The sequence below is a fragment of the Mobula hypostoma genome, chromosome 1 (assembly GCF_963921235.1).
Source record: "Mobula hypostoma chromosome 1, sMobHyp1.1, whole genome shotgun sequence".
Taxonomy (NCBI): Eukaryota; Metazoa; Chordata; class Chondrichthyes; order Myliobatiformes; family Myliobatidae; genus Mobula; species Mobula hypostoma.
Window position 1 is genome coordinate 196,244,675 of NC_086097.1, and position 23,298 is coordinate 196,267,972.

The following is a 23,298-nucleotide window of genomic DNA, read 5'->3' on the forward strand; positions in this document are numbered from 1 at the left end:
CCCAAAACATCACTTCATGATGCTTGACCTGCTCGAGTTTCTCCAGTTTTTTGTGCGTGTTGTTAAAAATTCAAAACACCTGTTTCTCAAGAACAAGCATCTTACCAAACAGCTGAGCCAAGCCACCCAGTGGTCAGACTTTGCAATCACACATTGTGGCCAGACAATTACACCTTTAATAAATATTGATATCCACGTGCAAAATATAATGGAAGAAGCTGAAATGACAATGTGGCAAAAATATGGCAATCAAAAATAAAGATTTATATACAGGAAAAGTGCACAGATGTAACAATGTTTAAAAAGGCATAGATTTTGGTCCAAGATGGACAAAAAAAAAATCACCCTCAAATAAAAAAAATTGTGAACAGTGTAACATAATGATAAGAATCATTAGTGATGCCTCCTCCATCATCAGTTCTCAGTCTGAGCCTCAACATTTTCTCCACCCTTGAAGATAAGCTACATTGAAAGGAAGATTGCTCCAAGGCTCTTTTCAGAATGGCTGACTAAATAGCATTGGATGCACAACCTGCTTTTGTCCTAAAAGGCGTCTCCGCTTTTCTGGAAATTGCAGCCCATATTTTATCTGTTCCTCTCTGAATTTAATGAGCAACAACTCCATCATCTGTAAAAATGCAAAAGGTGTCATTGCCTGACAATAAAATAAGCACATTAATGCAACGGCAGCATTGTGAAATGCTGAAAAGTTATTATGATATTATTTCTCCAGCAGGTGGCATTTAAAGGCCTGAGCAAAGCCTAAAATCTATAAATAGCAGGCAAAGAGGATTGTGCTAGTGAGTGAGGGTTGGGCTGAAGGACACAAGAACCTGGTTTTACAATCTCTTATGCTCTGATGTGAAGTGCAAGTAGCTGGACCTCATTCTATTCCAGTTGTTAAGCAATGATTGAGGTGACATGGAATGAGAACTCACTTACCAGAGATCTGACTGTGTATTTAGAAAATCAGGTCAAAATCAATCTGTCAAGTTCAGGGATAGGTTTGTCTCTTTTTTTGGGAATCGGTGCTGCTTATGTCTGTTATTACCTGAGCACAGTTGCAAAGGTAAGAAAGTGGTTTATTGATTTTAATCCATATATAAAATCTGCTTGCTGTAATGTCCTCAAAGACAAAGAATGGTGCAGCAAATCATTTAATGCTCCTCGTTTTTTTCTATTAACCATATTGTAAGCTGTGTTTGTTACTTTGCCAGGAAGAGTTGCTGCTAAATCAATCCCTGTATGGAATGTGATTAAGTGATTAATTTTCAACTGCAGACATAGGTCTTACTGTAAAAAATCTGCTTATTTGAAAATCTCCACTCACATTTCCACCTCTGCTTCAGCTCAGATTTGTCACTTTCAGATATACCTGCATAACAGGTAGCTGTATTAAGGTCAGTCATCTCCTCTCATGCTCTATTTTTCCCTGGGTATTATACTCTCCATTTCACTCCGCTGTTCCCTCGCCTATGCTTGGCATGAATCCAGGGCCAGCCAGTCCGGTCTCATCTCTTCTTGTACTCATCCTGTCTCATTCTCTCAATAATTATGTCTATTCCTTTGTTCTCCATCATTTTTCATCTCTTTAACTATTAGTATAAATTTAACTAAATTTTCTAAAATCATGACCTGCTTCAAATCAATTAAACTGGCACCTTTGCCATTTGATAGAAGTTCTAACCAGCTTAATCTCAGGAATTTCCTGCTCTGCGTGCAAAACTCTAGTCTGACTCATAGGGAAGGTTAGAACTGGGGCAGTTAAACAAATGACACAAGTTTTGAGCAAATTTGTTCAGTGATATCTCTCTTTGACTTTTATAACTGAAAAGTACATGTATGTAGAGAGATGATCACTGCTGTCTGTTTTACTGCTAGTTCAAGTCTTCTTCATGTGCCGGAAAATGTTTAGCAGAAATTCTACCATATTAATTACTCTTAAAGCTTATAAATTCATTAGAGCTCACGTGAAGAAGTGTAGGAGGGCAAAGCACCAATAACTGTGATTTTCATGTTGAGCAATTTATTCCAATTCAATATAAATAACCACAATGTGTAACCAGAAATTAAACTTAGAGAATTGATTAGTCCTTATCTTCAAAATACAAAACACAATCCACATTGACTTCCTTTCACAGCTGGTTTAGTGTGTAGTTGCTCAATGGTTTCTATGATACCATACTGGAAGGAAGAAAGAAAGAAAGAAAAATTAGCTTTATTTGTCACATGTACGTCAAATCACACAGCGAACTGCATTTTCATGGATGCTACCTGACCTGCTGAGTTCCTCTGCATTTTGTGTATGTCGCAGCAAAATGCATTGTTTGCATCAAATTACATCAGCGAGGATTGTGCTGGATCGCCCACATGTGTGGCCACACTTCTGGCTCTAATGTAGCACACCCACATTTCACAATACTAACTATGCACCTTTGGAATGTGGGTGGAAACAGGACCACTCTGTCTAATTTTCCAGCTTTGTTCCCTAGCAGGGAGTTTTGCTTAGAAAAGCACAGATTTAGAAAACAGGTATTTAAACCAAAAAAAAAAGCAAAAGAATTAACTTTTGACATGGCAACGCACATAAAAGTTGTTGGTGAATGCAGCAGGCCAGGCAGCATCTTTAGGAAGAGGTACAGTCGACGTTTCGGACTGAGACCCTTCGTCAGGACCAACCGAAAGAAGAGCTAGCAAGAGATTTGAAAGTGGGAATGGGAAGGGGGAGATCCGAAATGATAGAAGAAGACAGGAAGGGTAGGGATGGAGCCAAAAGCTGGACAGTTGATTGGCAAAAGGGATATGAGAGGATCATGGGACAGGAGGCCTAGGGAGAAAGAAAAGGGGGGGGGGAAACCAGAGGATGGGCAAGGGATATAGTGAGGGGTACAGAGGGAGAAAAAAAAGAGAGAAAAAGAATGTGTGTATATAAATAAGTAACGGTTGGGGTACGAGGGGGACGTGGGGCATTAGCGGAAGTTTGAGAAGTCAATGTTCATGCCATCAGGTTGGAGGCTACCCAGACGGAATATAAGGTGTTGTTCCTCCAAGCTGAATGTGGCTTCATCCTTTCATGCCATCAGGTTGGAGGCTACCCAGACGGAATATTTCATGCTATTATCTGCAGATTTCCTTGTGTTTGCGTTTTTAAACTTTTGACATCATAGAATTTATTTATTCATTTTTTGGAATTTAGGAAGGCCAATATTTACTGACCAGTCCTAAATACCCTTGTGAAGACTGCTGTAGTCCATCTGTTGAAGCTGCATTGCTGCTGAGAAAAATACATATGGAGCTGTGACAATAATAGCCTGGTGATATACATTCAAATCAGGATAATGTACAACTAGAAGAAGAATCTGCAGGTGGTGGTTTCCCTTAAGATGAGCCTGTCCTTCTTAGTAGTACAGGCTATAAGGGATTATTCTGGAATTATAAAATTATGTGAATATAGCGGATATTAATTCAAGAAAGAACCAATTTGAAGTTCTTGATATAAATTGCAAGCTATAATTTACAAATACCACTGTCTATGGAGCACAGGCTACTGCTCAAGCTACGTTTTGCAAAGTGAAATGACCATGACACCATATGTTCCCATCTGCATCAGCCAAACGTAAGACAATGGGGTTATGTTAATTGGCCTGCATCAAACCAGGCATCCAGGGGCTGTTATTGTGACTGGGTTCAAGGAATCTTGCAGACCAGACTGAGTTTGTCACTGAGTACATCGAATATGGTCATGGGCATATTTGATCAATCAATTGTTGGGATATTTGTGCACTCATAGATTCAGGCCTCTCAGCATTAACTTAGGGTGTTTGACATATCTGTTCCCCAAAGCTTTTAGACTATGTGTATGAATTCCTTTGTTCCAGCAAAGGTGTTTGAACATTTAGAGATAGCAACACTGACCACTAAAGTAAACGATCAACTTGATTCACTCTACATATTTATATGCATTAGGAATTTGTTGTGGTGTGTTGGCATGACATGCAACAAAAAATAACATTCAACAATTATAAAGAATAAAAAATATATAAAAGTAAGTTACATGTTAAAGAATGGATCGGGAATAAAATGTGATGAACACAGACAATGTAAACAGCAGTATAAAAAATAGTTTAAGGTGTTTTAAATGCAGTCAACGTGCTAGTAGATAGAGGGGGTTTGGGTAGCTAACAAGGATGATTGGTCAGATTAACTGACTGAGGGAAGAAACTTTTAAGGCTGTATGAAGTTTTCGTTTTCATAGCCCTATAGTGTTTTCCAGGAGGGAGCTTTTAGAAAAGGCATTTTGCAGGGTGGCTAGTGTCCGCAATGAATTTTCCTGACCTGGGCATGTACAGGTCTTGCAGTGATGGTAGACTGCAGCCAATAACTTTTTCTACTGATTTAACAGTTTGCTGTAATTTTCATATGCTGTGAGAGGATGCTACTAAACCAGACAGTAATGGCTGATGTGCGAATGTTTTCTTTTATGGCCGCGTAGAATTCTACCAGTATGTTCGGGGGAAGGTGGAATTTTACCGACTACCACAGGAATCACATCCTCTGCCGAGCCTGTTTGTTATTGGAAGGGATATAGTTCTCCCACATGAGGTCCTGTAAAATAATGACACCCAGGAACAAGGAAGTTGAAACAGTACTAACAGTAGACTCGTTGATGATGAGTGGGTGTATATCATTGTAACTACTGAAACTGCTGTAGTTACTACAATGATAAATGGTGACCTTTGATCTTAAGGATATAAAATATAATGTACTTTGAGTTTGGGTCACTCTACCAAGAGGGTCCCCAGGACAATGCCTGCTTGTTGTGATAAATGAGGACTTGTATATCACCAGCTTCTGTGTCTCCCAAGTAACTCAGATCACAATCACAACATAAGCCACAGGGTTTGTGACTGCAATATACTCTGTAAACCACACATATTGCAGCTTTTATTTGTCAGTGTTGGAGGGAATGAATATTTATGGTGGGTGACGGGGTATCTATTAATCAGGATGCTTTTTCCTGCCTGTTCAAATTCATGGAACTTCCTGAGAGTTGTTGCAGCAATTAGAGAGTATTCTATGACGCTCCTGACTTTGGGTCTTGTAGATTATGGAGAGGAACTGGGATGTCAGGGGTTGAATCACTAGCAGAATAACTAGCATCTGACCTGATCTTGTACCCATGGTATTTGTGTTGAGTTTCTGATCAATAACGATAATAGGGATTCAGAAATGGTAATACCACAGAATGTTGACTGAAGGTGATTAGATTCTCACTATTGGAGATGGCCAGTGACTTGTATTTTGCAGCATTAATTTTTTTAAATGTTTTTTGGGATCTTGGTGTGAATCTTTGTCTACTGGTGATGGAGGGAATGAATATCTATGGTAGCTGGTGGGGTACTGGCGCTTTATCTTGGAGAGTATTGAGCCTTTTGAGAGTTGCTAGCTGCAAGCCTAGATTATTCCCATATTCTCCCTTGTAAATGGAAAGGGCTTAGGATGACAGGAAATGAGAGTGATTCCCAGCCTCTGACCTCCTGGTGTAACTATGATAAACATGTATGTTCCTAAGTAGTTTCTAATCAATGGTGACCCCAGGATATTGATGATTGGAGACTTTGTGATAACAAGGCCATTGAATGTCAAATGCAAGACTTATTGTCCAGCACTTGTCACATATCAGCTCATGCCTGGACATTGTCTGAGTCTTTTTCGATGCAGGCGTGGACTGCTTCATTTGATGAAGGACTGGAATTGAATATCTGCAAATATGTCCATTTCTGACTTTATGATGAAGGAGGATCATTAATGAATCTGCTGAAAATGGCTCAGTCCAGGACATAGCCCTAAGGATGATTGAATCCTAGAGATGATGCCTGCTATGTCCCTACTGATGCCAATATATACTATAAAAGCAAGGATATTACGCTGAGGCTTTATAAGGCCTTGGTCAGGCCATACTTGGAGTTTTGTTTGAAGTTTTAAGCCTTTGTCTAAGAAAGAATGTGCTGACATTGGAGAGGGTCCAGAAGTGGTTTACAAGAATAATCCTGGGAATGAAAGGGTTAATATGGGATGAGTGGTTGATAGCCCTGGGTTTATGTTCATTGGTTTAGAGGAATGAGGAGGGTTCTAACTGAAACCTATTGAATATTGAAAGACCTAGATACAGTGCACAGGGAGAGGATGTTTCCTATGGGGAGGGTGGTATCCAAAACCAGAGGGCACAGACTCAGAATAGAAGGACATCCCTTTAGAATAGAGATGATTAGGAATGTCTTTGTCCAAGTTATTGGGTCTTTGTCCAAGTCATATTTAAAGCAGAGGTTGATAGGTTCTTGATTAGTAAGAGTGTCAAAGGTTACAAGAAGAAGGCAGGAGAATGGGCTTATGAAGGATAATAAATCAGCCAAGATGGAATGGCAGAGAGACTTGATAGGCCAAATGGCCTAATTCTACTCCTATGTCTTATGCTGTTATGGTCTTGATTTCAAGAGCAGCATTTCCCTCCTCATGAATTCTGTTCTTTATTCAGACCAAGTCCGTAGAAAATAATGTCTACCACTTTGATAATGATTGACAGTGTTCTGATTGAGCAGTAATTAGCCAGATTGGGTTTGTCCTGGCTTTTCAAGAACACTTCATGCCTGACCACTTCTCCACATTGCATTTACCTCACTGGTATCTATCTGACATTGTAATATCATGACCGGAGGTTTAATTGGAATCTAGGGCACAGTTCTTCAGCATAGCAGCTCAGACGTTGACTAGTTTCATCACCTTTGTTTACTCTAATCAATGTTGTCTGCATCTTTTAATATCATATTGAAAGAATCATCCTGGCTGAAGACTGATTTCTGTTTTGATGGTGGGGATCTCTGAATGGAGCCAAAATAGTTGCATATTCTTGCGTCTTGTTTCTGTCACTCACTCACTCACTCACTCGCTCGCTCTGCCATTATGAATGATGGGGTTGTTTTTGGATCCTCTTCTCCCTGTTATATGTTTCATTCTCACCCACAATTTATGACTAGACATGGAAGAACTGCAGAGCTTCGGCCGGATCTGGGGCAACGGAAAAAATTAGCATTTACATTTTACTGCCAATCATGTATGTTGTCCTGAGCTGCAGTATCAACAGCCTGGCACCTCACCACTTTCAGTATGCCTGATGCTGCTTCCAGCATGCCCTATTGTACCACGTAAGTTTTGTGCAGAAATGTGACACAAATGAAAAAAACAGCTTCAGTTTGCTATTCAGAAGGTGCTACACTGTCAAGGTTACCACTTTCCAGTTGAGATGTTTATCTGAGACTCCTTTCGCTCTCTCTGATTTTCCATAGTGCAAAAGATTCTACTGTGCAATTTTGCAGAAGAGCAGGGATGTTAACAAAGTTGATTCCTCAACCAAGGTCACCAGTGCCAATTAATTGTCATCATCATCATCATCATCATCACTGCTTTTTGTAGGAGCAATAATGCAGAGTGTTCATTTTTGTGGGTTTTGCAGGCTGAACCAATGTTTAATTGCCAATCTTAATTGCTATTGAGAAGCTGGTGGTGAGCTTCCTTCATGAACCACTTTAGTTCTTTTTGTTTGGGTATACCCACGATGCTGTTTGGGGATGGAGGGGTTAGTTTCAGGATTTTGACACAGCGATGGTGAAGGGTGTTAATTTACTTCCAAGGCAGAATAGGTGAGGCTTGGAGGGCAACTTTCAGAAGGTGATGTGAATTTTTGCAGCTTTTGTCCTGCTAACTGGTTAGGGTCATGGGTTTGGAAGGTGCTGTCTGAGAAGTCTTGGTGAGAAGCTACAGTGCATCCTGTAGATGATACAAATCTCTGCTACTCTGTATTAGTGATGGAGTGAGTAAATGGTGTTGGGTGGGTGAAGGGGTGCCTTTCACAAGATTGCTATGTTCAGTATGGTGTCAAGCTTCTTGAATATTGTTGAAGCTGCACTCATCCATGCAAGTGGGGTGTATCCATCGTACTCCTGAACCATATATTGTGGATGGAGGACAGGCATTGGGGGGAAGAGGTGAGATACTCATCACAGAACGGCGAGCTTTTGACCTGCTCTCAGTAACCACCTTGTGTATAAGGCGACTCCAGTTCAGTTTCCAGTCAATGGTAAACTCCAACATATTGATAGTGGGAGATTCAGTGACAGTAAGCCACTGAATTTCAGGAGATGATGGCTAGAATTTCTCTGTTTATATCATTGTTTCCTGCCACTTCTGTGGTATCTATAAATTCTCCAATGACACAATTGCTGTCATCATAGTCTCAGATGGAGACGAGCAGGTATACAGGAGTGTACTGTGAGACAGATTGGCTTGTTGAATGGTGTTGCAACAACTCTGCACTCAACATCAGTAAAAACAAGGAATTGATGGTAGACTTCAATTATGGGAGTGAATACAATACTGAAGTTATAGATTTCCTCTTTCTGTGAAGCACTGACAACTATATTGTCACTCCAAGTGAAACCAACTGCTCAAAATTATTCAAATGTTTACAGTGGTAGAAAATACACTTTTGAATAAGCTTTGATATAACATAAAAAGACCAGAGTTTTGAAATCAATTATTAATGGAAGAAAACTTAGATTTTTTTTCCCCTCCAATATAAAACTTAGCAAGATAGTAGCGTTTTCCTCAGGTTCATGAGCGAATAAGTAACCAGATGTGATACAATGATGCAATTATTATGAAATCATTCAGATACCAAAGGGCATTCAGCAATTGTGGCTTAAAATGGTTTAGTGAGGTTCAAAGGGCATTGAACATGTGGATGTTATCTTATATTCCACAAGACTAGTTAAAAAAAAATGAACTAGAGCAGTTTTATGGGTTAGCTTATCTACAAAAATGGAAAACCAAACTTAAGAATAACTTAGTTAATATTTTATTTTAGAACCACTAGGCAGGAGATAAGACCATAAGATATGAACAGAATTAGGCAATTCGGCCCATTGGGCCTGCTCTGCCATTTGATCATGCCTGATCCAATTTTCTCTCAACCCCATTCTCCTGCCTTCTCCCTGTAACCTTTCATGCCCAGACTTACGAAGAATCTATGAAACTCTGCCTAAAATGCACCCAAAGACCTGTCATCCACAGCCGCCTGTGGAAATGAATTCCACAGATTCAACTCCCATCCCCCACACCTTTGGCAAAAGAAATTCCTCCTCATCTCCGTTCTAAATGGATGTCCCTCTATCCTGAGGTTTTGCTCTCTGGTCTTACATAACCCCACTATAAGAAACATCCTCTCACATTCACTGTGTCTAGGCCTTTCAACATTTGATAGGTTTCAATGAGATCCCCTCTCATTCTTCTAAATTCCAGCAAGTACAGGCCTAGAGCCATCAAGCACACCTCATATGATAAGCCTTTCATTCCCAGAATTATTTTCATAAACATCCTTTGAACCCTCTCCAGTGTCAGCACATCCTTTCATAGAGAGGCAACCCAAAACTGCTCATAATATTCCAAGCAAGGCCTCACCAGTGCCTTATAAAGTCTCTGCATTACATCCTTGATTTAATATTCTAGTCCTCTTGAGATATTTCAGATGTATGCCTACAGTAATATTCCAACTTTGTCACCTATTGGCAAGCTCTTCAGTGAGATGACAACACATTTGAAATAATTAATCATTTCATTTTGGACATCCTCATAGCAGATAAACTGGAATGCAGGTTACTATGATTCTTGCTACATCTGATGTTCATTGGTCAGAATTTTTAGGCACTATCAAAAAAGGATACATAAAGTTCAAGTTCCAGGTACTTTTGAAATGATTTTAGAAAGCTTTTCTCTGTCAAATATCCTCAGTTTTTAACACTTGCATGTCTCTTTCTGCCTATTGCTCCAGTGTGTCATCCATCCACCTCCCTATCCTGTAAGATCATAGAATCCTAGGGAGGTACAGCAGAGAATAGGCTTTTAAATACACCAGCTGGGAACATACATATATAACCTTGATTGCGTAGCCTACAATCTGCTGACTTTTCATTTCAACAGAGTGAAATATCACAAACTGTCCTCCTGGTGCACAAGGCTCTGCGCAGTCAGCACTCACTTGGTAAATTTATCTTTGTGTCTTCACTGGCTGAATTATTGACAACTTCCTGCATTTTCTTTTAATACTTGAAGCAATCCTATTAAACTTGTACTAGTAGCATAATTAACTGACTGATTGAAGTGAATCTCAGAAAGAAAACACATGCAGTATAAACCAGATAGCAATAATGAACTTGTAAAGAAAATGTAGTTCCATAATATAGGAGAAATTGTAGTAGAGCATTCTTTCACTGAATCAACACGGAACTACGTACTGCATTCAGTACTACGAAGAAACAGTCCTTTCCATTGCAAGGCAAAAACACTGGGGGTGGGTGTAGTGCATTGAATATTTCAGTAATATTTGAATAATATTGTTTTATTGAGCATTCTTTGGTTAGTTACATAATTAATTACAGGGTCAATGTAAGAAGTATGTGAATGGCATACGTCATATGTGAGCACCTCACTAAAGAAGTACTAAGTACACGAGTATCCCCAGCTCCTGTGTTTTTCTTTCATTTAGCTTTAGACCTTAAGACATAGGAGCAGAAAGTAGACCATTTGGCCCATTGAGTCTGCTCCACCATTCAATCATGACTGATTTTTATCCTTCCTCAGCCCCACTCCCCAGCCTCTCCCCGTAATCTTTGATGCAGTGTCCAATCCAGAATGACCCACAAATTCACCACCCTCAGGCTAAAGGAATTTCTCCGCATCTCTGTTTTAAATAGATGCCCATCTATCCTGAGGCTGTGCCCCCTTGTCCTAGGATCCCCCAACATGGGAAACGTCCTTTCCACATCTACTCTGTCTAGGCCTTCCAACATTTGAAAGGTTTCAATAAGATACCTCCCCCCCACCTCATCTTCAAAATTCTACCAAGTACAGAGCCACAGCCATCAAACGTTCCTTGTATGATAACCCTTTGTTTCCTGGAATCATCTTCGTGAACCTCCTCTGAACCCTCTCCAATGCCAGCACATCTTTTCTGAGATGAGGAGCCCAAAACTGTTCATAATACTCAAGGTGAGGCCTCACCAGTGCATTATAAAGCCTCAGCATCACATCCCTGCTCTTGTATTCTGGACCTCTTGAAATGAATGCAAACTTTGCCTTTGCCTTCCTCACCACCTGCAAGTTAAACTTTAGCATGTTCTGCCCAAGGACTCCCAAGTCCCCTTGCATTTCAGGTTTTTGGATTTTCTCCCTATTTAGAAATAATCTGCACATTTATTTCTACTACCAAAGTGCATGACCATGCATTTTCCAACATTGTATTACATTTGCCACCCTCTTGCACATTCCCCTAATCAATCTAAGTCCTTCTGTACCCTACCTACTTCCTCAACACTGCCTGCCCCTCCACCTATCTTCGTATCATCTGCAAACTTGGGAACAAGCCATCTATTTCATCATCTAAGTCATTTATATACAGCATTAAACGATGTGGTCCCAGCACCGACCCCTCCAGAACACCACTAGTCACTGGCAGCTAACCAGAAAAGGATCCTTTTATTCCCACTCGCTGCATCCTACCAATCAGCCATTGCTCTAACCATGTTAGTAACTTTCCTGTAATGCCATGGGCTCTTAACTTAATAAGCAGCTTCATGTGTGGCACCTTGTCAAATACCTTCTTCAAGTCCAAATATACAACATCCACTGCATCCCTTTTATGTATCCTACTTGTAATCTCCTCAAAGAATTCCAACAGATTCGTTAGGCAAGATTTTCCCTTAAGGAAACCATGCTGATCTTTTCCTATCAAGTACTCCATAATCTCATCCTTAACAATTGACTCCAACATCTTCCCAACCACTGAGGTCAGGCTAACTGGTCTATAATTTCCTTTCAGCTGCCTTCCTCCTTTCTTAAAGAGAGGAGTGACATTAGCAATTTTCCAGTCCTCTGACACCATTCCAGAGTCCAATGATTTTTTTGAAAGATCATTACTACTGCCTCCAAAATCTCTATCACTACTTCTTTCAGAACTCTAGCGTGCAGTTCATTTGGTCTGGATGACTTGTGCACCCTTAGGTCTTTCAGCTTTTGAGCATGTTCTTCTTTGTAATAGTAACTGCGCCCACTTCTCTTCCTTCACACCCTTCAACAGCTGGCACACTGCTAGTGTCTTCCACCATAAAGACTGATGCAAAATACTTATTTAGTTCATCCTTGGTTCCCGTTATTATTTCTCCAGCCTCATTTTCTAGCAGTCTTTATCCACTGTCATTTTTCTTTTATCTTTTATATACTTGAAAAAGCTTTAACGATCCACTTTGATATTGTTTGCTAGCTTAGCTTGCTTTTATATTTCATCTTTTCCCTCCTAGTGATTCTTTTAATTGCTCTCCATAGGGTTTTAAAAGCTTCCCAATCTTGTCTTTCCACTAATTTTTGCTTTGTTGTATGATCTCTCTTTTGCTTTTACATTAGATTGACTTCCCTTGCCGGCCACAATTGTACTATTTTGCCATTTGAGTAATTCTTTGTCTTTGGAATACATCTATCCTGCACGTTCCTCATTCTTCCTAGAAACTCATGCCATTGCTGCTCTGTTGTCATCCCTACCAGCATCTCCTTCCAATTTACTTTGGCCAACTCCTCTCTCATACCCCTGTAATTTCCTTTACTCCACTGAAATACTGCTATGTCAGACTTTACTTTGTCCCTATCAAATTTCAAGTTGAACTCAGTGATATTGTGACCACTGCCTCCTAAGCTTTCTTTTACCTTAAGCTCCCTAATTATCTCCGGTTCATATATAACGCCCATTCCAGTATAGCGGATCCATGTAGGCTCAACAACAAACTGCTCTAAAAAGCCATCTCGTAGGCATTCAACAAACTAACTCTGTTGGGATCCATTTCCAACCTGATTTTCCCAATCGACCTGCATGTTGAAATTTCCCATGACTATCATGACATTGCCCCTTTGACACACCTTTTCTATTTCCTTTTGTAATCTGTGGTCCATATCCCATCTACTATTGGGAGGCATGTCACCAGGGTCCTTTTACCCCTGCAGTCTCTTAAATCAACCAACAAGGATTCAACATCTTCCTGTTACGTACCCCGTAACTGGGTTGCCAAACCAGCAGAAATGGATCACTCAGTTGGAGTCTGGATTACTAGAACTAAGAAAGTTTTATTAAAGACACAAGCAACACAGTAATCGAAAGGATAATAAATGCAACAGTTCAGCAATGATAAACACACATGTACACCAAATTAAGATAACAGGATCAATCAAGCTCTATCGTTGTCTAGGGGTAAATGACCAATTTCAAAGTGACGTAAAGTTCAGTCCAATTTAGTTTAGTTTGCAGTAATCGTTGCCGTGGCGATGGACAATGTGGGGGAAGGAGAGAGAGAAAACAAGAACGAATAATCATTCAAAACGGCTTCCACACACAGACCTGCGATATTGCTCACAAGCAGCTTTCGGGCGAGTCCTTTGTGATGTCACCTGAGGTCACCGACTGTGACCCCTCCTCCAGATGCGGTCGATCCTCTGCAGTGAACCTGGCACCCAAGCAAGGGTGGACACACACCGGGTTCCCACTGATCGTACCTTTCCACCCTGTGCGTCTATGGCTTGGTTCTGCAACCAGCCTTCCAAACGACTCCCGCCGACTTGAGGGGGGGCACTGCTTCCAGGGTCTCGTTACCTCGTGGTGTCGTGTGTGTTTTGCCTTAGCGAACCTGTCCCTTTTTATCCCCCTGCTGGCGTATCGCCTGTCCATCACTTCAAACAGTTCAGGGTTCAAAGGGGGAGCCGATCTTGACAATACCCAGACTGATGGCTCCTTCATTAACATCTCCAAATGCTGCTTCATTGTGTTCCTTATCTCTCCCTCCCCTGAGGACAGGTGGCAGACCAACTGCTGATGCCACTGGTGCTAGCCCAGGCCAGTGCCTGATTTTCCCAATCGACCTGCATGTTGAAATTTCCCATGACTATCATGACATTGCCCCTTTGACACACCTTTTCTATTTCCTTTTGTAATCTGTGGTCCATATCCCATCTACTGTTGGGAGGCATGTCACCAGGGTCCTTTTACCCTTGCAGTCTCTTAACTCAACCAACAAGGATTCAACATCTTTCGATCGTTCTACTGCTTTGATCCTATTCTTTAGTTACCCCATCTGCTGACCTTCCTCTCCCTCCAAAACAAAGTGTAATCTGGGACATTTAGCTCTCACCTTCAACCATCCTTCAACCACAATTTAACGATGGCCACAACATCATACTCGAAAATCTGTAGAAGTGCAAGTTCATCCACCTCATTTTTTATACTCTGCATTGAGATATAACACTTTGAGTGCTTCATTTGCTACCCTTTTTGATTCTGCTTCCCTAATGTACTGGTATTCACCCTGCTGGCTGCAATTATGTCCTATCATCTGCCTGCCCTTCCTGTCAGTCTTACAGCATGCTATCTTTGCTTTTTTACCATCTGTTCTATCCTGAGTCCCTTCATTCTGGTTCCCACCCCCTCCCTGCCAAATTAGTTTAAACCCTCCCCAACAGCTCTACAAAACCTGGCCACGAGAACATTGGCTCCCCTCAGGTTCAGGTACAACATGTCACTTTTAAATAGGTCATACCTTCCATAGAAGAGATCCCACTGATCCAAGAACCTGAAGCCCTGCCCCCTCACCAGTTTCTCAGCCACACATTAATTTGCCAAACCATCCTGTTTCTACCCTCACGGGAGGTTCTGCTTCTCAGCTTTCTACCTAGTTCTCAAAATTCTCTTTTCAGAACCTCTTCGCTTTTCCTTCCTATGTCATTGGTACCAATATGTACCAAATATCTGGCTGGTCTCCCTCCCTGTCCAAAATGCTGTGATTGTGATCCGAGATGTCCCTGACCCTGGCACCTAGGAGGCAACATACCATCCAGGTGTCCTGTTCACATCCACAGAATCTCCTTTCTGTTCCCCTGGTCCCCTATCACCACCGCTCCCCACTCCTCTCTCCTTCCCTTCTGCACCATAGACCTATGCTCAGCGCCAGTGACCCTGTCTCCATGGCATTCCCCTGAAAGATGCTCCCTCACAACAGTATCCAAAGTGTTCTACTTATTTTTGAAGGGATTGACAACCGGGGTGCTCTGCACTAACTGCCTATTCACAGTTCCATTCCTCTTGACAGTCACCCAGCTACTCGCCTCCTGCAACTTCAGGGTGACTACTTCCCTGTAACTCTGATCGATTATCTCCTCACTCTTCCGTACAAGCCGAAGGTCATCCAGCTGCTGTTCCAGATTCCTAACAAGGTCTTCAAGGAGATGCCGCCAGATGCACCACACAGATGTAGTTCCCTGGGAGACTCTGGGTCTCCCAGGACTCCAACCTCTGGCATGAAGAACACACAGCAGCCATTTACTACACTAGGTAGAGCAAGAAGAAAGGAGTAATGGAAGCTTACCCGGAGCCAATGCTTCTTTTGAGTTCAGGACTCCTTTGAGCCAAAGCCTGACATTCTTATTCTCACCACTGGCCTACTCCCAACAATGGCCACAAATAACCTGAGATGAATAGCTACTGCTGAAGCACAGCATATTTTCTTTAGAAGAGAAGAGATCTTTAAAAATTGCATCACTATTTTTCTCTTTGAAAAGGGAGAGAGATATTCAAGTTAAAGTAAAGGCAGAAAATGGATGAAATTTAAGGGTTCATAAGCAGTGAGTACCAGGTGATAATAAAAATATTTTTTTTAAAAGCAGAAATGCCTGGCTACATCAACAAAATAGATGCATTTGATTGCACAACAGATAACTGGATGATGTATACTCAACAAATTGAGCAATATTTTGAAGCAAATGAAATAGCCAATGAAAAGAGAGTGCCAGTGTTACTGAGTCTAATAGGTGGTAAAGCAGAAGTCTGACTTCTCCAACCAGACAGAGATGCAATTAAGCGCAGTCAGGAATGAAAGTGAACATAAACAAGATTGCAATATCCAAACGGAAACCTACCTGGCCAAAAGAAATTGTCTTACCATTGTGGCAGCGGCTCACATACATCAGAGCAATGCAGGTTTAAAAGCAAAACTTCCAGAAAATGACACAAAGTAGGACACATACAAAGAACATGTTGGGCAGACAAAAATAAATGGTCTGCACAGAGAAGAGAAAAAGATAAAAGGCCAAGTTGCAGTTTCAAAAAGAGCATTAATCCATGTGCTATTGATAAAAAATCTAATAATGATGAGAGAGACAGGACTGAGTACTTTGAGATTTACAATGTGAAAACTAACAACCCACAAGTAATGTGGCTTACACCAGATGTGAACATCAAATTAATTACAATGGAATTGGACACCGGCTCAGCTGTTTCAGTCATTCCACAAAATGAGTTCAAATAGCAATTCAAAGATACTGAAGCCTGCAAATATCCAACTAAGAACTTATGTTTGAGAAAATATAATTCCTGTGGGACTGATATTTATAACAGTGAAATACAACAACCAACAAGCCACACTGGGTTTTTACGTGGTAAAAACAAGAGGACTGACATTGTAGGGATGTGACGGGCAAAGACAACTCCAATTTGGTTGGAGATCCATCCACCGTTTGCATGCTACACCCCCTGCAATAGAGCAAACTGAAAGCAAATTAAGAAAGGTACTGGATGATGCCACAACAGTGTTCAAGAATGGCATTAGAAAACTCAAACATATCAAGGGTAAAATAGTGTTAAGTGAAAATGCCACATCCAAGTTCTACAAAGCCCATCTGGTTCCTTATACCATCCAGACCTAGATCGCATGGAGGCTGAAGCAATTCCTTTCAAGGTTGAGTAGAGCCTATGAGTAATGCCAGTGGTCCCAGTAGTCACGAAGGATGGGACGTCAGTATTTGTGGTGATTTTAAGGTCACCATCACTCAGTACTGAAAGTAGATTCTCAAAAGCCTCCGTTGCAGTCTCGTACACTAGTGATGTGTTGAGAAACCTCTTCTCAAGGAATGGTGTTCCAGAACTCTTAGTCACCGACAATTGACCACAGTTTGTTGCAGAACTGTTTCAGTCATTCCAGAAAATGAATGGAATAAGACGTATTACATCTGCACCGTATCACCCAGCTACAAATGGCTTTGTGGAAAGGTCTGTCCAGAGTCTAAAGAACACACTGTGAGTAATGTCAGCTGAACACACTACACTGACACTGAGTCAAAAGTTCACAATTTTTTCCTTGCAGATCGCAATGCAGCACACTCCACAACCAGCAATTCAGCAGTAATGCTGTTCCTGGGTCATCCCTTACACTCACGGTTGGATCTCCTCAAACTCAACTTCAGAAGGAGTATGCAGGACAAGCAGTTAAGACAAATTGAGGTTCAGTGGAGGTTCAGTATTTCACTCTTCAACAAGCAGTCCTGGCAAAGGACAACAGAGGTAATTTAAAGTGGGTACTTAGAAAGATTAAAGACAGAACTGGACCACTCTCCTAAACAATGGAGATTGCGTCTGATGTCATCTGGAGATGACACATCGATAAGTTAGGGAGAGCAGAGCCGAGTGTTAGGGAAGTAAGGTGGCCAGAGCTGTCAAAAACACTTCTTGCAGTCACAGTCAACTCCTGCAACCACCACAGAGGAGAACCCAGAATCGGAGATTGTTCCACAGCCACAAGTCTCTCCAGCCAAGCAGAATGTCCACCTCCACCTTGTCAGGAAAAACATTATCCCAGAAGAGTAAGAAACCCTCCACAGCGATTAAATCCGTAAGCCTGAACGGGACAATTTAAAATTGTCTATGCTGTGGATGTTTATATAGTAGTTGCATTATATAGTGTACTGTACACATTAGATGACTAGAGATCAATACGTTACATATTTGAGTAGAGATGCTTTCTATTTTGAGTTGGAAGTTTATAGCTAAGAGGGAGAAGTGTGGTGCATTTATTATTTCAGTAATATTGGAAAAATATTCTGTTTTGCTTACATGATTCATTACCGGTTATATGTAAGAAGCTCGTGAATGGCATACATTATTATGCCATCATGTTATATGTGAGTGCCTCACTATAGAAAAACAAAGTACACAAGTATCTCCAGCTACCGTGTTTTTCTTCCAATTAGTTTCTGAAGTTCCAAACAATAGTGGAGGAATAAAACAGGCAGGTTGTAACAATAAAAACTTACAAATACAGAAAAAGTAAATAGACTGAGGTTTGGTTTTTGACTGTCATGTCCAAATGATTTTATTCCTACTACACTACATGTATATCAAATGGAATCTCTATTCATCTGCATTTTAAGAAAATGATTCCAGAAAACAATTCAATAATAGTTCATCTTGGGACATTGGCAGTCAGAATAATAATTTGGCACAAAACTGCCAATTTAAAAAAATAGAACTGTAGAAGGAGCAAATTGCACAGCCAGCTTCAATTCAAAGTCAAAATAAATTTATTGTATATGTTACCATATATGTACTTGAATTAATTTTCTTGTTGGCATTTCCAAGAAAATAAAGAAATGCAATAGAATTTATGGAAAACTATACATAAACAAAGAGTGTCAAACAACAAAGATTGACAATTGTAAAGTTCCCTCCTTGGGCATAGTATTACTTTTCTTTCTGTTGTCCAAATCCCCTGTTCAGCTACATGCTTGTTTTTCATGCATAAGGATTTTGCACCAACATTATCCAGAGTCATAATCAAAGCTTTGATGCTTCGAGCAGCAGGACTTGCAAAGATTTGCAAAGTAACATCAGGGAGGTTTACACAGAGAAATCTATTACTCACAGATGTGATGTACTCCTACTATCAAAGGCACTAATACAAAATGCCACTCTTGCTGCCACCAGCAGAGAGAAATTCTTGTGAAATGCTTAAGTGTTTATGTGTTATGTTAATCCCCCAATTCACATATTGTAGCTGTTAACGAGCAGAGCTGGTTCCTTTGCACCTGTGTACTTAAATCATGATCTTATATAGTATTATGATGCATTGAGAAAAACATGTGGTTCCTGATTGATTCCCAGGCCAATTAGATTCAAGATTGTTTAATGTCATTGCCAGTACATAGTTGTAAAGGAGAACAAAATAATTATTACCCCAGGTCCGATATAGAGCAAAAAAACACAATAAGGTAAAGAATACAATTTTTTTTAAAAACATGATAAATATAAATATAAATACATAGCCTATATACATACATTGATAGCATGTACATAAAGTGATGCTAGGTACAGGGTTCCCATACATAACGTGACTTTGAGAGGAAAATATAAAGTAGCAGTAGTGGGGCTGTGATGGGATGGGCTAGTGAGTGGAAGTGTTGATCAGCCTTACTGCTGAGAGAAGGTAACTGTTTTTGAGTCCAGTGGTCCTGGCATGGATAATACATAGCTTTTTCCCCTTGAGCAGTTTTGACTACCCATTATAGTGCCTTCCTCTCCACTGCAATGCTGATTCTATACCATCCCCACCTCGCTGATAATCAACACTGGCGTGTCTCAAGGATGCATGCTTAGCCCACTGGTCTACTCTCTCTGCACCTCTGACTGTGTGGCTAGGCACGGCACAGATGCCATCTATAAATTTGTTAATGACACAACTATTGTTAGCAGAATTTCAGATGGTGACAAGAAAGCATACAGGATGAGATAGATCAGCAGGTTGAGAGGTGTTGCAGCAAGAAACTTGCACTCAGCATCAGTAAGACGAAAGAACTGATTGTGGACTTTAGAAAGGTGTAGTCAAGGGAAAACACCAGTCCTCATCGAGGGATCAGAAATGTGTACCAACACAGTGCTATGTGCTATATGTGCTGTATGCCGTGTGCTATGCGTGCTGTGTGCTACATATGTACTGCATGTTGTGAGCTATGTGCTATATGTGCTGTGTGCTATACGTGGTGAGTGCCATGCGTGCTGTGTGCTATGTAAGGCGTGCTATATGTGCTGTGTGCTATACGTGGTGAGTGCCATGCGTGCTGTGTGCTATGTAAGGCGTGCTATATGTGCTGTGTGCTATACGTGGTGAGTGCCATGCGTGCTGTGTGCTATGCAAGGCATGCTATATGTGCTGTGTGCTGCTGATAATGTATTTCACACCTTAGCCCCAGAGGAACTATTTGGCTATATTCATGTATGTTTGAATGATAATTAAACTTGAACTTGAGCTATTTAATTATATTGCATTTGTTGTCTAGTAGTCAATGTTGAGGAAGATTAATAATCTGCTGTTGTTGAAATTATGTGTTCATGCCTTGGCACTCCTTGTTCCATTCTTCAATGTGTGTGTAATACTTTCCAATGTCACCACTGATAGCTATCATTAGATTACCGGCACTCCTACTCCACCTTCCCTCTCCTATTTATACAGCAATATTTGACTTCTGTTCTCATTCTTCTACCTTCAGCACTAAAGATTATTCCATTCATTTCTTCCTGAATTCTGCTCTTTTTTTTTTGCCCACATTCTCATGACAACATATACCAAAATGCTGTCTTGATGAAGGATCTCGGTCTGAAATGTCAACTGCTTATTTATTTCCATAGATGCTGCCTGACCTGCTGAGTTCAGCCAGAATATTGTGCATGTTGCTATTACAATTATTGTGTTTCTTCAATCCTAAAAATTCCTAAAGATACTCACTGTTTGTAAATAATTGCAAGGTTTCCATCCCCACTATTCTATCTAGGAATGGATTTTGGGAATTGATGAAGTACTTCCAGATCTGCTCTGAAAGGCCTATCACTAACTTTATCCTCTGGTTATTTATGTAGCCTCCCTGTCCACCCTCAGGGTCGCTCGGCTCGCTGTTGTCTAGGGAAACAGCCTCGGCCCCGCCAAACTGGGTAATTAGTTTGTGTAGATGCTGTGTGGTGTACCCCACCCCGCCCAAATGACAGACAATACACCAGATACGATTAAGTGATTTACAGTTGATAGATATTACTGGAACTAATTAATTAATAGAGAATAAAATACAAAAGGAAAATAAAAGGCGCCACACTTATCAAAGTTCAATCTCTTTGTGCACAAAACAGTTGGAGCTCAAGAACCTTCTTCTTCACCTTGCGACCCCTCAGACCACCTCGACCGGCCACCTGGGACCAACAACGGTGGTTGACCAGACGCTCCACACGAGTCCGCATCCGTCTCCTCGCCGAACGCCCTCCTCGGGGTCCAACCCTGTTAGCGGACATCACAGCACCTGGTCCATTATCTGTCTCTCTCTCCCGTCTTCCACCTCAAAACCCTATGCATACAAATCTTCCAGATACACCAAAGTCATAACAACTATCCCAATTGGTTCATAACATCCTCTTATCACCCCTTAACCCACAACAAGCTGCTAGCGCAAAGCTTTCTCAGCGTTTAACATAACAAAGAAGCATTCCTGATTATAGCATAACAAAGAAGCCATTTTAATTAGCCTCCACAGTAACATAAAAGACGAAACCCCCTTACACTCTCCCCCCACCAAATAAAGTCATGCCCTCATGACTTCTAAATAACTCGCCAACCAGTCCTGCAGACACACAACACACACATACACAGATACACACAGTGACAGTGCTCCCCAAACAGTGGACCTTATGCCTGTCCCACGGGCACTACATAGGCCAATCTATCTGGGAGCTTCTTAACTATCCGAGACCTCCGTACCCCCTCACCTAAACCCAAAAGGCTCAGACACTACTAGGGATACCTCGGGCCTGCCTGCCAACTCCGCTTACACTCAGGCCACCACTACAGCTCGGAGCCCCCTGGCCCGTGTCCAGGGCCCCACTTCTTTTCCTTCCTGATCCTGCCGCAACTCAGACTGCCCACAGCTAGCCCTCCCCACTACACCTGACTCAGTGGGAGAAGGGCCAAAGGTCTCTTCCTCAATCACGGGGAAGTTAGCGAAAGGCAGCATGTACCACATGTGCAGCACATCATCCTTCGAATCCGTATTCTTCCTCATTCCCTCGATCGGTAGCTGCTGTTTAAGTTTCTCCAAACTGAAACATTTAGCCGGGGCTACCCCTTCAGCCTCCTGCAGTTGAGACGTCAGCTTCTTCAGGGACTCCTTCAACTCTCGCCACAACCTCCGCAGTTCTGACTCAGGGTTCTTGGCCATCTCAATCTGGGACGCAGTTACCCCACCAGCTTCTCCCACCCTGACCTGAAAAGCAGCAGTTAAAGGATGTTCAGCCTCCGGTTGTTTCTTCCTGAGGGCGTCCTCCAGGTCAACTTTCAGTTTTTCCACTTCATTTAAACTCGCAATAGTCATCTTCAGGTTCCTCTCAAGCGTCCGCCTCCCTTTTCCGAGATTTGTCCTCCATTTTGTCACCTCCTCGGGAGTGTAGTCAAACTCCCCTCCCTGGGCTCTCGGTTTTCTGTTGGCCTTAGTCAGAACACTTCCTTGATCTTCCCTAACTTGTAAGTCTTCCAATCTTTACTGAATCGATGTCTTGAGTTTCTGCTGATCCCTTCGAAGGTGGGTCATTGTTTCTTCTCGCTGGATTAATTCATCAGTACATGACCGCAGTGTCGGCTCGGAATTCCGTTGCTCCTTCTCCACGTTGACGAGCGTGAATTACAAGTCTGCAATGGTCGTCCCACAAGTGCAGCACTCAGTCTCCGGCCGGCATTTCTGAGCACTCAGTTCAGCGGTGCAAATCCCCTCTCTCCCCTGTGTCTCATTCAGATTGACAACCTGGGTTTCCATCCCCAGGTCCACCACCGTCTGTTCCAACACCAGGAAGTTCAACTGGTATGTCGGGTCAATTTTTTCACATTGCACCAAACTCCTCCGGCCAAAAACTCCTGCGCATTTGACACTTCGCTTCTGTCGCCCGGGCTCAGCCACTCGCCTTGTTTCATAGTCCCCCCAGGCGAATCCAAGCTCTAGGCGATGTGACAAGAATACACATAGATAAGATGTTAGCTGGCCTGTGTGATCAGCAGTTGGTCTGCCACCTGTCTTCGGGAGAGAGAGAGAGAGATAAGGAAGACAATGGAGCAGCATTTGGAGATGTGTAATGAAGGGACGGCAGAGAGAGCTGTCTAGAGCGGCTCCCCCTTTGAACCCTGAACTGCTTGAAGTGATGGACAGGCGATACCCCAGCAGGGGGATAAAAAGGGACAGGTTCGCTAAGGCAGGACACACACGACACCACGAGGTAACGAGACCCTGGAAGCGGTGCCCCCCCCCGCCCGCAAGTCGGCGGGAGTCGTTTGGAAGGCTGGTTGCGGAACCAAGCCTTAG

At 41.8% G+C, this 23,298-nt stretch overlaps 1 protein-coding gene across 3 annotated transcripts in view; it reads left to right on the forward strand.

The window, feature by feature from the left end:
• Nucleotides 1-809: 809 nt before the first annotated feature.
• The window catches only part of abhd3 (abhydrolase domain containing 3, phospholipase), a 101,536-nt gene continuing 79,047 nt past the window's right edge, over nucleotides 810-23,298 (forward strand). For all 3 annotated transcript variants that reach the window (XM_063062599.1, XM_063062592.1, XM_063062626.1), the window contains exon 1: nucleotides 810-1,069. In XM_063062599.1, the coding sequence (XP_062918669.1) occupies nucleotides 908-1,069 (162 nt within the window). In that variant the 5' untranslated portion in view covers nucleotides 810-907. The remainder of the gene's footprint in view (nucleotides 1,070-23,298) is intronic.